The 15049-nt window shown below is 40.0% G+C and overlaps 1 protein-coding gene across 1 annotated transcript; it reads left to right on the forward strand.

Annotated features, from left to right (window-relative positions):
• Positions 1 to 1754: 1754 nt before the first annotated feature.
• On the forward strand, positions 1755 to 7864 carry LOC127449622 (TGF-beta-activated kinase 1 and MAP3K7-binding protein 1-like). Its single transcript, XM_051713144.1, has 4 exons — positions 1755 to 1925; positions 4873 to 5086; positions 5344 to 5497; positions 7648 to 7864. Exons 1-4 carry the CDS (start codon positions 1755 to 1757, stop codon positions 7862 to 7864), a joined length of 756 nt encoding a protein of 251 aa, XP_051569104.1.
• The last annotated feature ends 7185 nt before the right edge of the window (positions 7865 to 15049 follow it).

Raw genomic sequence — 15049 nt, forward strand, 5'->3', positions numbered from 1 at the left:
AAAAATGTATGTATAATAGATGTAATTACTCTGCTTAATCAATTAGCCAGAATTTTAGACAATATTTTTACATCTAACTGGATCAGGAAAATTTAACCATAACTTTTACATTCATTTGGGTCTTTATCTTTTTTAAGAATGAGACTGATCAGGGCTTGCGTCATGGTTGGCGGTAGTTTACCTTTCTTTAATGAACTTCTAATGTAACATAAATAGCAGCCATATCACCCTGTAGCTCAAGACTGGTTGCCCACTGAAGCTAAGCAGGGTTGAGCCTGGCCAGTACCTGGATGGGAGACCTCCTAGGGAAAACTAAGGTTGCTGCTGGAAGAGATGTTAGGGAGGCCAGCAGGGGGTGCTCACCCTGCAGTCTATGTGGGTCCTAATTCCCCAGTATAGTGACGGGGATACTGTACTGTAAAAAGGCATTGTCCTTCAGATGAGATGTTAAACTGAGGTCCTGACTCTCTGTGGTCATTAAAAATCCCAGGGCACCTCTTGTAAAGAGTAGGGGTGTAACCCTGGTGTCCTGGCCAAATTCCCCCCTTTGGCCCTTCTCAATCATGGCCTCCTAATAATCCCCATCCATAAATTGGCTCTATAACTCTACTCTCCCCTCACCACCAATAGCTAGTGTGTGGTGAGCATACTGGTGCACTATGGCTGCTGCTGCATCCTCCAGGTGGATGCTGCACATTGGTGGTGGTTGAGAAGAGTCCCCTGTTTACTGTGTAAAGTGCTTTGAGTGTAGTGACTGAAAAAGCACTATATAAATGCAACATTAATTCATTCATAAGTGGAGCCAGTTCTGTGACATAAGATCTAAAAAAAATCTGTGGCAAAACCATCTGGCCCTGGTGCCTTACCAATTGGCAAGGGTTTAATTACCTCAACAAGCTCCTCCAAAGTAATATCTGAGTCAAGAAAGTATTTTTCATTACTTGCCAATTTAGGGAGTTCTAATGGCTCTACGAAGTTGCTAATATCCTTATCAGTAGACATAAATGTGGAGCTATAAAGATCGAAATACAGTTCATTAAAGGCTGTTCTTTAAACTAAAATATTACCAATTGAGCAGTCAGTGGCAGATGGAATAAGTGATATATATATATATATATATATGGAATAAGTGATTAGAATATATATATATATATATATATATATATATATATATTCTAGAGTAAATCTAGCAAACTGATGAAAAAAAGTCTCTCCAAGATGGATTCAGAAGTCTCCAAATATCTGTAAGACCAAGATTTTTACACATTCTCAGTAGTGTCAACATTGCTCTAAAGGGTCTATACACCTTTGCATCAATATGATCAAGGAGTGGATCCATTAAAAGATTGAAATCTCCACCCAAAACCATATCATGAAGGATCCCAGCTGCTTTCCCTTAAGATCTATAAAAAAAGTTCTGATCATCAGTGTTGGGTGCATATATAAAAATAAGATTTTGCCCCATATTTCAGCCAAAACAATAATGACTCTTCCTAAATTATCTTTGATCTGTTTGAGATGACGAGACAGCCTACAGAGAGGAGGTGCGTACCCTAACATGTTTGGTGCCAGGAGAAAAACCTCTCTCTCAACGTCAACAAGACCAAGGAGCTTGTGGTGGACTACAGGAGACTGGACAAAGAACACAGCCCCATCACTGTCAATGGAGCACCGGTGGAGAGGGTCTGCTGCAGCTTCAAACTCCTCGGAGTTCACATCTCTGACGACTTCACATGGTCAACACAGAGGCCGTAATGAAGAAGGTGCACAAGCGGCTCTTCTTCCTGAGACGACTGAGGAAGTTTGGGATGAGTCACAACATCCTCAGATTGTTCTACACGTGCACTGTGGAGAGCATTCTGACTGGCTGCATCACCGTCTGGTACAGGAACAGTATTGCTTTCAACCGCAAAGCACTGCAGAGGGTAGTATGAACATCCCAGCACATGAGTGGAGTTGAGCTTCCCTCCCTCCAGGACATCTATACCAGACAATGTGTAAGGAAAGCACGGAGGATCATCTGAGACTCCAGCCATCCAAGCCATGGTCTGCTCTCACTGCTACCATCTGGCAGACGGTACCGCAGGATCAGAGCCAGCGCCAGCAGGCTGCGGGACAGCTTTTTCCCTCAGGCCATCAGACTGCTGAACTGCTAACAACACCATACCCTAGGACCTTAACACTAAATTCACTGGATTTCACTGGACTCGATATGTATACATACACTGATCAGCCACAACATTAAAACCACCTGCCTAATATTGTGTAGGTCCCTCTCGTGCTGCCAAAACAGAACCACCTGCATTTCAGAATGCCTGCATATCCTTCTCACCACAATTGTACAGAGTGGTTATCTGAGTTACCTAGACTTTGTCAGTTCAAACCAGTCTGGCCATTCTCTGTTGACCTCTCTCATCAACAAGGCATTTCCGGGGCCTGGGTAGCTCAGCGAGTAAAGACGCTGACTACCACCCTTGGAGTCGCGAGTTCGAATCCAGGGCATGCTGAGTGACTCCAGCCAGTTCTCCAAATTGGCCCGGTTGCTAGGGAGGGTAGAGTCACATGGGGTAACCACCTCGTGGTCACTATAATGTGGTTTGCTCTCGGTGGGGCGCATGGTGAATTGTGCGTGGATGCTGCAGAGAATAGCGTGAAGCCTCCACACTTGCTATGTCTCTGCAGTAATGCGCTCAACAAGCCACGTAATAAGATGTGCGGGTTGACGATCTCAGACGCGGAGGCAACTGAGATTCGTCCTCCGCCACCTGGATTGAGGCGAGTCACTACGCCACCACGAGGACTTAGAGAGCATTGAGAATTGGGCATTACAAATTGGGGAGAAAAAACAACAACAAAAAAACAAGGCATTTCTGTCCACAGAACTGCCGCTCACTGGATGTTTTTTGTTTTTGGCACCATTCAGAGTAAATTCTAGAGACTGTTGTACGTGAAAATCCCAGGAGATCAGCAGTTACAGAAATACTCAAACCAGCCCATCTGGCACCAACAATCATGCCACACTCAATCACTGAGATCACATTTTTTCCCCATTCTGATGGTTGATGTGAACATTAACTGAAGCTCCTGACCCTTATCTGAATGATTGTATGCACTGCACTGCTGCCACACGATTGGCTGATTAGATAATCGCATGGATGATTGTTGGTGCCAAACGGGTTGGTTTGAGTATTTCTATAACTGCTGATCTCCTGGGATTTTCACACAACAATCTCTAGAATTTACTCTGTTACTCAATTTACTAATTGTTAGGGGCAGTTCTGTGGATGGAAACAACTTGTTGATGAGAGAGGTCAAGAGAGAATGGCCAGACTGGTTCAAACTGACAAAGTCTACGGTAACTCAGATAAACGCTCTGTACAATTGTGGTGAGAAGAATATCATCTCAGAATGCTATTCTGAGATGCAGGTTGGCGCTGTTTTGGTGGAACGAGGGGGACCTACGCAATATTGCAATATTGTTTTTTTTTTTTTCACAGGTGGTTTTTAATGTTGTGGCTGACTGGTGTATATCATCTATTATTATTAATATCTACCTCTTCACTGAGAATTAATGGCAACACAATAGTATATGCCACACATCACTGCACGTTATGTATACTATGCATACAGTACTTAATTCAGTTCAGTGCAATTGCCTCTAACTTTTCAGTTTGTATATTGTGTAATGTGTATTGTGTAACATGCAAACTGTGTAAACATGTATGGTGTTATATTGTTATTCTGTATATTGCTAATTGTCATTCTGGATATTGTTATTCTGTTGAGTGTACTTATTGTATTTACATGTATGGCTGCAATGTCTGGACCACACACAAGCTTTTCACACATAATACTTGTGTAATGGCGTAGTGACAATAAAAGTGAGTTGAGTTGACATTTAAATTTTAAATGCTTACTTGTCAATTTGATGACTCTCCTGCTCTTACTCGAACCAGCACTACAAAACACATGCCCACCCCATGCCCTGCCAAGTCTTTCAGCTTCCTGTGGAGAAAGGTGCATTTCTTGAAGGAACATAATATCAGATTTTTTACTCTTAAGCTACCACCTTTCTTCTTTTTATAGGGTGCCCCAGCCCATTAACATTCCATGTGGAGAGAAACATTAAAGTGTGACATATTGACATGCAAAGAAAAATTGTGTACCCAAGGCTATTATATAGACCACTAATCCAACATTGATGTAACCATAAAATTCTTAAACCACAGAACAGAAAAAAAAAAAAGCGCTTCAACCTCGCACATAACAGTCACAACTGGTGTTCATCGCTCGGAAATCCGACGGTCCATGCACGCTCATGAGAGCGGAGCTCGCCTCTAAGCAATCAGCCCTCGCATAGCGTCACGTGACTCCGATCACATGGTCAGAATCTTGACAGAATGAAAGGTATATATGGAATAAAAGATATAGAAGCTACAGCAAAGTGAAATAATGTCCAAACTGCAACCTAACAAGGAACTATGCTTCTAACCACGGGTAAAGAGCTATAGTTCCAACCACACAACTTTGGGATGCTGTTTGCGAATGTTAGTTACGGTTCGTGAAACACCAAATTGCTGAACTATGTTGGTAACGATTGAACTTAAGACCATAGTTGGCTAACGATGCTTTTGAGAAATGCACCCCAGGACGTAGTAACGTTACTGGCTATCAATGTGCAAAAAACCACCCAGGCTTCATGGTGCCGAACACCAAGGTTTTGGGGAGGTTTTCTTAAAAATAGATTTATACTTTTCTTTTGTTTGAATGTATATAGGTTTTGCTCTGTATTTGTTTACTAACTATGTCACATGAATTCTTTTGGATGTTGTTCATATTCAAGACTACATTTCCCATGTTACCCTCTCGTAGGAGATCGTTGCCTTGGTAGCAGCAGAGTTGGCCCAGCAGAGCAGTCTGGAGGTTGCGGCGCAGTCGGTGGTTGAGCGTGTCAAACGTCTGCATCATGACGCGTATGTGAGCGGCAGACAGAGGGCGCCACACTGCACGCGACATGAAGACATGACACTGCTTGTTAGAGTCATTAACTACCCATTCGCCGACGGCTCGCTCACACCTACACAAGGTCAGATCACAGCGGGGCATGCTCACTTTAATACATTTTTTACCATGTTATAGTTCAGTAAAATGTAACTCTGGACTTTACTTTGAATCTCTCGCTTCTGTCCTCACTCGCGTCTCCTGATCTAAAACGTTATTTTTTCCTCTTCACTTCTAATCTCTTAACATACTTAACTGTAGGAATATTTCTAAAGTAGAGACATGCAGTTGACCAGATATTTTAATCTGGTAAATGACCAAGCATTGTGTCTCTGTTTGCAGGTGGGCGTATCTACCCGGTGTCTGTGCCGTACTCCAATCACCAGAGCACTAGTAAAACCAGTGTGACTCTGTCTCTGGTGATGCCGTCTCAGGGAACGCTCAATAACGGCTCCAACACAGCATCCACTTTAGAGGGAGACACGCCCACTGCTGGGTAACGCCCTAAAACACACCCGCTTCAGAGACACAGCAAAAGAATACACTAGGGCTGCAACAATTAATCAATAAAACTGATCATGAAAATAGTTTGTTGGATTTGTGTGCGGTGGCATTTGAAAGAAACCTCCATCTGTGATGTCACCTTACACAGGTGAAAAACACATTTAAAAAAAGCACATATGCATGGATAAAATCTGTGTTCAACAGAGAAATGGGGCTCAATAATGACTAAAATATTCATTTTGTTAAAATATTCATTGTTGGAGATTGGATTTAGGATTGAAATTTAATTGAAATCATAGTTATTTTTACAGTATAAGGACAGTAACTATAATGGAAATATACTAAAGAGTCCCTTATATTTACAGGGGAAAAAATGACAATAATGTGTAGAACATTTCACCTCTTGTTAACACTGTGTTTCCTTTGCTGTTGCCTGCTCTTGTGATAAACCTAGTGTATACTAAAGAAGACCATGGTCTCTGTGTGAACTGATTATTTTGTAGAAATCTGAGTATGAAACAATTGCGTGAGTGTGAGGGAATTAAAATAAATTGGTAAGGAAGTCAGAGTTGTGTTAATATATTTAACATTTTGTTTAAAACATTTTTTTTTATTTTTATAAATAATTATGAGAAGTGCCCTTTTTTTCTACTTGAGCCCTGCCCCCCAAAATGTCTGTGCACGTCCCTGGCTGATACTATGAGCATGTGTGTACTGAGGGCTTGAAAGAGCCTGAGGTGAAATGTAAGTTTATTTAATGACAAACAAACACCGATGATGACAATAAACAATGTTATTATAATAACTTAATTGAATAAAATGTAATAATCAGCAATATGCGTTCACAAATGGCTTTATTTACATGTTTGAGTGTGAAAACCACACTGTGTTTGGTATAATGTGTATTGAAATCGAACATTATATGCTTGCTCCATCCTTTTTTTCCCTTTCTGTTACATCGATCAACCATAAGAAAGCTAATAATTTCTTTCTCATTTACATGGGCAACAATTAAGTGGCAGGCCTATGCATTAAAAAACAATATGAAATGAATTGTAAATATTTTATCTTGTTCAATAACTGAATAAATATTTGTTCAAAGTAACGTACATGAAGCATCATTACAACATAAATATCCGAGCGGCCACACATAAACGCTTCAACTGAAAATGGTTCAGTTGCATAAGCAACAGTAAGCAGTGTCCTGCTGTGAAGTGCCTTTTTCTCCTTGTGAGTGTGCGCAAAGATGCGGTAAACATTACAGGCACAGGAGCGCGGATTCCGGGGAAAAAAGCGAGGTAAATCATTAAGGTAAAACACAGTATTTAAACAGAAGCCGCCTGTAAAATATAGTACTCTATATAAAACAGTACTTTACTGTATTAGAGAAAATACAGTAAACACCATGTTATTTGGTTTACAGTAAGCTGTTGTAAATTAGAATTACAGTGCCATATGATTTTTATGCTGCCAATAATTTACTGTAAATTAACAGGTACATTTTTTACAGTCCATGACACCGGGATGTTAGAATTAGTTCAAGTTACATCATTACCTGATGACGTACAAGAACCGGTTCATGGAAACGAACTGTCCGAAAGAACCGGTTCGTGGTAATGAATCGGACTTCCCATCACTAATGTACAGATGATGTCATGTGCGTGAGGGTTTAAAATATGTGCGTGTTCTCCCCGTTTCCTCCACGACTATAATGTACCGCGCACGAGTATCAATCATGTGCAAGGGTTTAAAATTGCGCGGGTTCTCGCCGTTTCCTCGCGCACTGCTGTAATATATCGCTCGCAATCGTTAGTAATTCGCTCATATTTATACCATTAAAATGACATCATAGTAATCAACATTATACGACACATGCTGTTAATTGAGCTTAACTTGTATTGAGCCTAGAACATTAAAAAAAACTGTTTTTTTTTTTCTTTGATAAATATGTATGTAATAACTGTCAATATCTATCCACAACCCTCTGCTTAACAGTAGTCTAATGACACCTCTGATTCCTTTGACTGTAGACGCCTTACAGCCCATAAATGAGCTTCCTGACCCCGCCCCTCCTGCTGTCCCCACCCATCCTACCCCTCTCCCTGACCCCGCCCTTCTGTCTGTGTGTGCTCCTCCCCTCAGTCAGAGTCCGACTGCGACGCTGCTGTCGACTAACACACACACGCAGAGCTCCAGCTCCAGTGACGGCAATCTGTTCCGGCAGAGAGGAAGTCAGGCCGCTCAGCCCGATGAAACCGGACGCGTGCCGCCGTACGTGGACTTCACACAGTTCTACCGGCTCTGGGGAACGGACCACGGTGATGGACAGGGCCTGCCTGCAGAACTCGGACCTCAGTGAAGAGACCGCTCAAATGAGAGGACCAATCAAAACATTGAATGGGTCGTTTGAAGGATCATTCAGTTTGTCCAATAGGAACACCGCTTATCTGAATGGGTCGGACGTTCTGATTGGCTGTACTTGTATTAGCATGAATTATCAAGTTAGGTTAAATCTTCTATTGTCCTAAAATGACGTGGATGACAGAAAGAAAACAGTGTATGTTCACACACACACAAACCATGTATAGAATATTTTTTACAGTTGTGAACAGGAAACAAGAGTTAAAACTTTTGTTCTGTCATCATTTACTCACACTCATGTCATTCCAAACCTGAATGCTGTTGTTTTTTTGCATGGAACACAAAATTTGTTTGGAAGATTATTTATGCACTTCTTTTCCATATAATGACAGGCGATAGTGACGTCAAAACAATTTGAAGTTATCATATGGCTTCAGAAGACTAGAAATATAGTTTAGAGTGGTATGAAGCACCTTTATGGCATTTGTTTGGTGCTTTTATTATACTTTTGTTGTTGTTGTTGTTTTTTGTACTTTTTGGAGCTTGACAGTTGTGGTCACTATGAACTGCTGTTGTATTAAAAAAAAAAAAAAAAGAGCTGATTCTTCCAGATGTTCCACAGAAAAAATAACCGCATACAGGTTTGGACTGACGTGTGGGTGAGTAAATAATGACAGAATTTTTGAGTGAACGACCCCCTTAATAGAATCATTAATAAAATGGTTTGACTGACTGTCTCAAAGGGAAAAGTACAAATGTCAGTGTAAAGGAGCCGTGTGCCAGCAAAGACACGTGGACATGTTGAATCGCTTGTTCTCATTGATTTTTATTGTCCAGTATCAACAAGCATGTTTCTGTGTGTACAAATGCTGGTTGGTCATTATTACAGTTCTGTCTCTTTTTAATTTTCCATTCTTTCTGCTTCTGTGAAGTTTGACTGCTGGGATCAGTGAATGAATCTTGCACAGATTTCATGAAACGAGTCAAACGTTACAGTTAAATTTGCAGTAAATGTCTGTGTTGTGCGTTTGTTATCTGCGTCCTTAGAGTTTCTACTGCCTTTCTATAATAAACAATAGAGGTTTTGATTTCATGTCTGATTTGCCATTTATTATTTTTCTGCCAAAAAAAAAAAAAAAAAGAAAAAAAAAAAAGAGCACTGGGACACCAAAATTGGAAGAATGTGTCCAAATTGCACCCTCCTATTCAGGCATATACAGAAACGTCCATCTGATTCTATGTGGTGCTATTATAAGGAAAAACCAAGATGTTGCATCTACCATACATCATTGTGCTGCACTGAATTTTTTTTTTGGGAGTGGGGATTACTTAAAAAAAAAAATAAAAAAAACCCTAGGAAACCATTTCCACACAGAAATTGCTAACAGATTCTGAATTGAATGCTACACACAATTCTTGGTGGCTTCAATTAGAAATTCTCAAGTAAATTTTACAAAATGCATGCTATGTAGTCTATTAGTAAACATCACTTTGCTTTAATGGTGATAGAAACCAGATTCAGAGCTGTGCACGCAGACCTTAAGACGGTGCACAAAACATGATGACGGCAACAATCAACAGATTTGTTTTATTTTTTATTTTTTTTTTATCATGAACAAGTAATTTTGAGTAGAAAATGAACTTCAGACTTCACAAAATAAGAAGTAACCAAGCGTAACAAAATCAACAATAGAAACGGTGTAAATCAACTTACAAACGGTGAAACCATGCAATCTCATCAAGCCATGCTAGAAACACCAGCTTGGAAAAGTTAAGTAATATTTACTTATTTTATTTACCTGTGAAATTTACTTAAATTAGCAAATAAATAATATTTACTTTTAAGCAAGAACATTAACTTTTAAATGTTTTAATTTAGTACAGATGTAGAATTTACGCAATATTTTCAAGTTCACACTCTAACTTATTTAATGTAGAAAGTAATCTTTTCTGCTATATGCACATTTCCACCAAAAAAATTTTCTCCTTCGGTGGTCTTTTAAAATTAGCCGTATATTCAGATTAAATAATTAAATAATATAATTACAAAAATATTATTCTATAGACGTTCCACCATTTTCTGGGAGGGCTCTTAAAAGTAAAATTTAAAATCTTAAAGGAATATTCCAAGTTCAATACAAGTTAAGCTCAACTGACAGCATTTGTGGCATAATATTGATTACCACAAAAATGAATTTCGACTCGTCCCTCCTTTTCTTTAAAAAAAGCAAATGTCTAGGTTACAGTGAGGCACCTGAATGTGGCCAATTTTTGGAGGGTTTAAAGGCAAACATGTGAAGCTTATAATTTTATAAAAGCACTTACATTAATTCTTCTGTTCAAACGCATGTATTATTTGAGCTGTAAAGTTGTTTAAATAATCGTTTTTGCAGTCATTTTAGAGTTTTAGGGTTTGTTGACATTACATTGTCATGGCAACGAAGTTGTACACTTGGCTATAATTTTACACAGGAAAGGTTATGTGGAGGTGAGGGTGTGGTCAAGCGTTCGTCTGGGGAGAGAGGAAGAGAGAGGAAGGGTTTTCACCTGAGATGAATTGCTGGTAATTGCTGTTTCTATGTTCGCAGTGAGAGATGGGGGAAATAAAAGGGGCCAGACCTGAGAGTGAGAGAGGGAAAACCCAGCTGACAAACTATGTGTGTGTTGGCCGCTGCCATTCAATTAGTTCCCAAAATTAGCGGATGGGTGAGGCAAGGACTAACCACTGCCTCAATATTATGCTTTTGTCACCGGAATATTACCGTGACAGTCACTATAGGATAATCATGAATATCCCCATGCACACACCTCACCTTCACCTACTTGCCTCCAATGCCAGGTTTGATTACAACCTGAATCCACCAAGGCTTGGTATGTACCCCCCTTAATACTCACGAGTATTTGGTAAATACCTGCTCAACCGGGGGCGGTCTGTGGGGTGTTGGAGATCCAGATCAAGGCCCCACCTCCATTACCGGGCACTGCTTTCGGACATGACCCGGCTCCCCGCAACTCCAGCATACCGGCCCAAGCATCCCGCCCACACTCGTGGCAGCGGACTCCTTCACCTGAGAGGAAGAGGGGGAGAGACGGGGTTTGTTGGAGCAGGGAACCCCCATTTCTGTGGAAATGGAACAGGATGGAAGGAGGGGGGGAGAGAACAGGGGAGGAGACATTAGAGGGAGAAAGAGCATGGGGTGTGCCATCCCCCGGATACGCTGCCAGATGGTCTTCCGCCTGCTGGACCGTTTTGTCCAGCGATGCCGGTCAGTGGCCATCACTGGACACTGGACTCGGATGCCATCCCCTTCAGCAACCGGGAGACAGACTGCTCCAGCACCACCAGATTGATGACATCCTCAGCATCGCTGACTTCCTTGGCCAGCACCCACCGCTGGCAGGCATCACGGAGCTGCTGGGCAAAGGCAAATGGGCAGCCGACCTCACTCAGCGTCAAGGAGCTGAAGTGCTGGCAGTGTTCTTCTGGGTTGCGGCCTACCCATTGCAAGATGGACTTCTTTAGCACCGAGTAGTCCTGAAGGTAGGTGACCGGAAGCTGTTGCACAGCGATCTGGGCTTCCCCGGTCAGCAGTGGCAGAAGATGGACCGCCCACTGTTCTGGCGGCCATTTCAGAGCTTCGGCGGTGTGCTCGAAGAACTCAAGGTATGCCTCCAGATCATCTTGAGGCCCCATCTTGGTGAGCAACACTTGGGGGTGTGCGGCCACCCCTCCTGGGGTACTAAGCTCCGCAGCACCCGCCAGTCCTCCTCCTGGGCCCGAAGGAGCACCTCAAAACACTGCTGCTGCTCTCTGCGAAGATCCATGAGGGCCTGGTGTTGGCCCTGGTGGATGCTTGCAAGGGACTGGAAGACTTCCTCCAGTGGCAACGACTCCATGACAGCGTATCCTTCTTCCTCTAATCCCGGGTTTTGACACCAGTGTAACAGGTTCAAGGAATGAGGAAGCGGGAGATGGTGAATCCAACTCAAAAGGTAAATTTATTAATAACAAAAACACGTTTGCTTGAATGCGCAATGGTGTAGCTTCAGAAAAGTCACTCAACAGGTACTCTCATTGAACCGGCAGTGGCCAACACACATGTAGCTTGTCAGCTGGGTTCTCCCTCTCTCCCACTGAGGTCTGGCCCCTTTTATTTCCCGTCTCTCACTGCGAACATAGAAACAAATTTAGGCAGCATAAAATGAATCCACACAACTCCAGTCAATCAATTATTGTCTTCTGAAGCAATTCGATAGGTTTGTGTAAAAAAAATAAATTGATAAGTAAAACTTCATTAACTTAAAAAAAATCGCTTCCTGCCAGCAGTTGATGCATCAGTGACGTAAGCGCAATGGCGCGTTCACACGAGAAGTTGGAAGCACACGCTTTGTTTACAAAAGAGGAACGAACATCACGCGAGAGTTAGTTCATTTCAAATAGCAATACAGTGCTGGGCGGAAACAACGATTTAAATATAAAAACATTTTAATTATCAATTTGTTTCTTACACTAACTTATCGGTTTGCTACAGAAGACATTAATTGATCGACTGGTGTCCTGTGGATTACTTTTATGCTTCCTGCATATGCCTTTTTGACCATCAATCAGCCAGCATACTGATGGCACCCATTTGCATGCATTATATGGACAAACTGAGCTGAAATCTGCTTATAAAAATCTTCACTTTGGTTCTGCTGAAGAAGGAAAGTCATACACATCTGGGATGTCTTAAAGGTAAGTAAATAATGAGAGAATTTTCATTTTTGGGTGAACTAACCCTTTAACCCTTATTATCCCTTACTTATTCATTAGTGCATGTTATTCTAAAGGGGAAAAAGTTTTTCATCAAAATAAAATAACTTGCTCCACCTCTGAAACAACTTTCTTTTTCATCTGACATCATGAAGCCCTCTTTTCACCATTCAATCAATTAAAATCAAGTCCCGCCCTACAGTTTCACTTACCATCACATTGTGGAATGTACTGCGTTTAAATGTAAATTTGTACATGTATAGTAATATCAATTTCATTTTAAGGACTTTGTTTACTTTTGTACGATAATGAATTTTGATGGATCGCCACTTGATGTTGAATAAAATCCGGGTCCAGAAGTTCTACACTACAGAATATACCTTTTGGCAAATGCGATCATTAAGAACTTTTTCCCAATCAGTGTAGACAGCAACTGTACCCTGATAGCACATGTACATCACCCAGACGTCTATTTGATGTGTGTGTTTACATCTGGAAGATGTATTTTTTAGTTTGCTCATCTGCAATACGTCTATAAGACGTTTCCTCTATGATGTCATTAAGACATTCAGCAGATGTCTTTAAGACGTCTAGGATTTAGAATATTTGCTAATTAGATATTTTTTAAGATGTTCAGTTTAATTAAATTTGATGCTTCTCAGATGAAAAGATTTAAAAAAGACATCTCGGAGTACGTGTGCTATCTGTGAAGAATATTAATAATAGTAATGCCCCGATTATATTAATAAATATAGCTGCAAGCAGCAATACCGCGGTCAAGCCAATTATCGGCAGCATGAGCAGCAAAAGAAGCATCGAGACACATTTTAAGTTAAAGATAAAAAACAAACATCTATGGTCATGTTTCTCAAGATACACTACTGTTCTATTTGCGTGTACTAGTTGCACATTAAAATCTCTATCATCGGCAGAACAAAAGTGCTTGCTCTTTTGGCTATTAGTACATTGATAAAGAGCGTTTACTCAAGGTTGTGCAGAGAGTGTTAAGTGCAACATTGCACACTATACATTGTTTTGTGTATTCTCAAGCACTTTGTAGGATTTTTTGGAAAAAATTGGAAAAGTCCGTTTTGACATCCATAGAGTTATATGCAATACATTTACAAACATCTATGCAATATTTAGTTTAATCCAATTTAAACTAAAAAAAAAAGTTTAAAGTTTAATCCAATATTTAAAAGTTGTTAGATAATAATGAGAATTAATGGATGAACAAGTGCAATCACAAAAATATGATATTACAATATATTATAATCAATTAAATATATTATGCAATATTATATTGATAATTTGTTTAGTTATTCCAAACAAAGTGTAATTTAAAAACATTTTCTGTTTTGGTTTTTGGTTGAGTGCATCCAGAATTTTTGGTTTAGGCCAATAATTTTCATTTTGGTGCATCACTAGGTGATTTGGCACCTTCATTGCTCAGCCCCTAATTAAAGCACTGCAGTTATTGTAAAAAGGCAATAAAGGAATTAGGGAATTTAGTTGCACCATGTTTATTGAAATAAAACAGGAGACAGCTGGTACAGTTAGTACCTTATCATATTATTTAAGGAAAACTTAAGTCACTTCAACAGCATTTTTGTGCAATGGAAAGATGTCCTTTCTGTTTAACAATTTGTTTACTACATCTAATGTTTTTGCCTTTGAACACAATTGTTTTTGTCTCTTCTCATTATTTTTTGTATTTGGTGACAGTGATGCTGATATCAATACATAATTTAAACCAAAATATGTTTTGATTATTTCCATGACACTAACTTAATTGAAAAAAAAAAAAAAATAGTCTAATTGATTGAAATATTTCAAGCAAGCACATTTAGCCATTGTTTACTACAGGGCATCCTGAATTCACAATGATCCCCCAGGGCAAGGTCCTAAAATATTTTCATTTTACTAAGCAAATGCAACAGCCTTAATTCCTCTTTGGTATTTTTTATAAATGTGATACTTTCAAATTTGTTTGTGAAACAGTTCTAAACAACAAAAATCTATTTGCTAATATTTTCAGGCATGGTCTGCAAATAATCAGCAGATTTCGATTTCATGTTGATTGGACAAATATTATAGGAGTAATAGCAACAACAAAATGTTTACATAAAATCAAATCATGGCCAACCATGGTATCATTGTTCTCTGCATGACCCACACAATCTAACAAGACCAGTCTGACAAAAATGCAAACATACAGCCTCAAGTCCATTTTGGTGTGCTCAATGTTAAATTTGTTGATGATTGGCCAATGGCTGCCATGTTTCTCAATATATGCAACTGTCCTCATGATCAATGATGGAAACTCCCACAAAGACACTGAATGCAAAGACACTGCATGTACATTTTAAAATTAATCGGACCAATGTTTCTTTATTTAGACCCACTTTCATATTGTTCCCTGTTATAGCG

Source organism: Myxocyprinus asiaticus, chromosome 12, assembly GCF_019703515.2.
Source record: "Myxocyprinus asiaticus isolate MX2 ecotype Aquarium Trade chromosome 12, UBuf_Myxa_2, whole genome shotgun sequence".
NCBI classification, from domain to species: Eukaryota; Metazoa; Chordata; class Actinopteri; order Cypriniformes; family Catostomidae; genus Myxocyprinus; species Myxocyprinus asiaticus.

Bases quoted from the DNA above. Each gene is read 5' to 3' on its own strand.
- LOC127449622 (XM_051713144.1), top strand. From the start codon at position 1,755: ATGAAGAAGGTGCACAAGCGGCTCTTCTTCCTGAGACGACTGAGGAAG. The intron at 5,087-5,343 runs GTCAGATCACAG...CTCTGTTTGCAG, and splicing joins CTCGCTCACACCTACACAAG to GTGGGCGTATCTACCCGGTG. The intron at 5,498-7,647 runs GTAACGCCCTAA...TCCTCCCCTCAG, and splicing joins GGAGACACGCCCACTGCTGG to TCAGAGTCCGACTGCGACGC.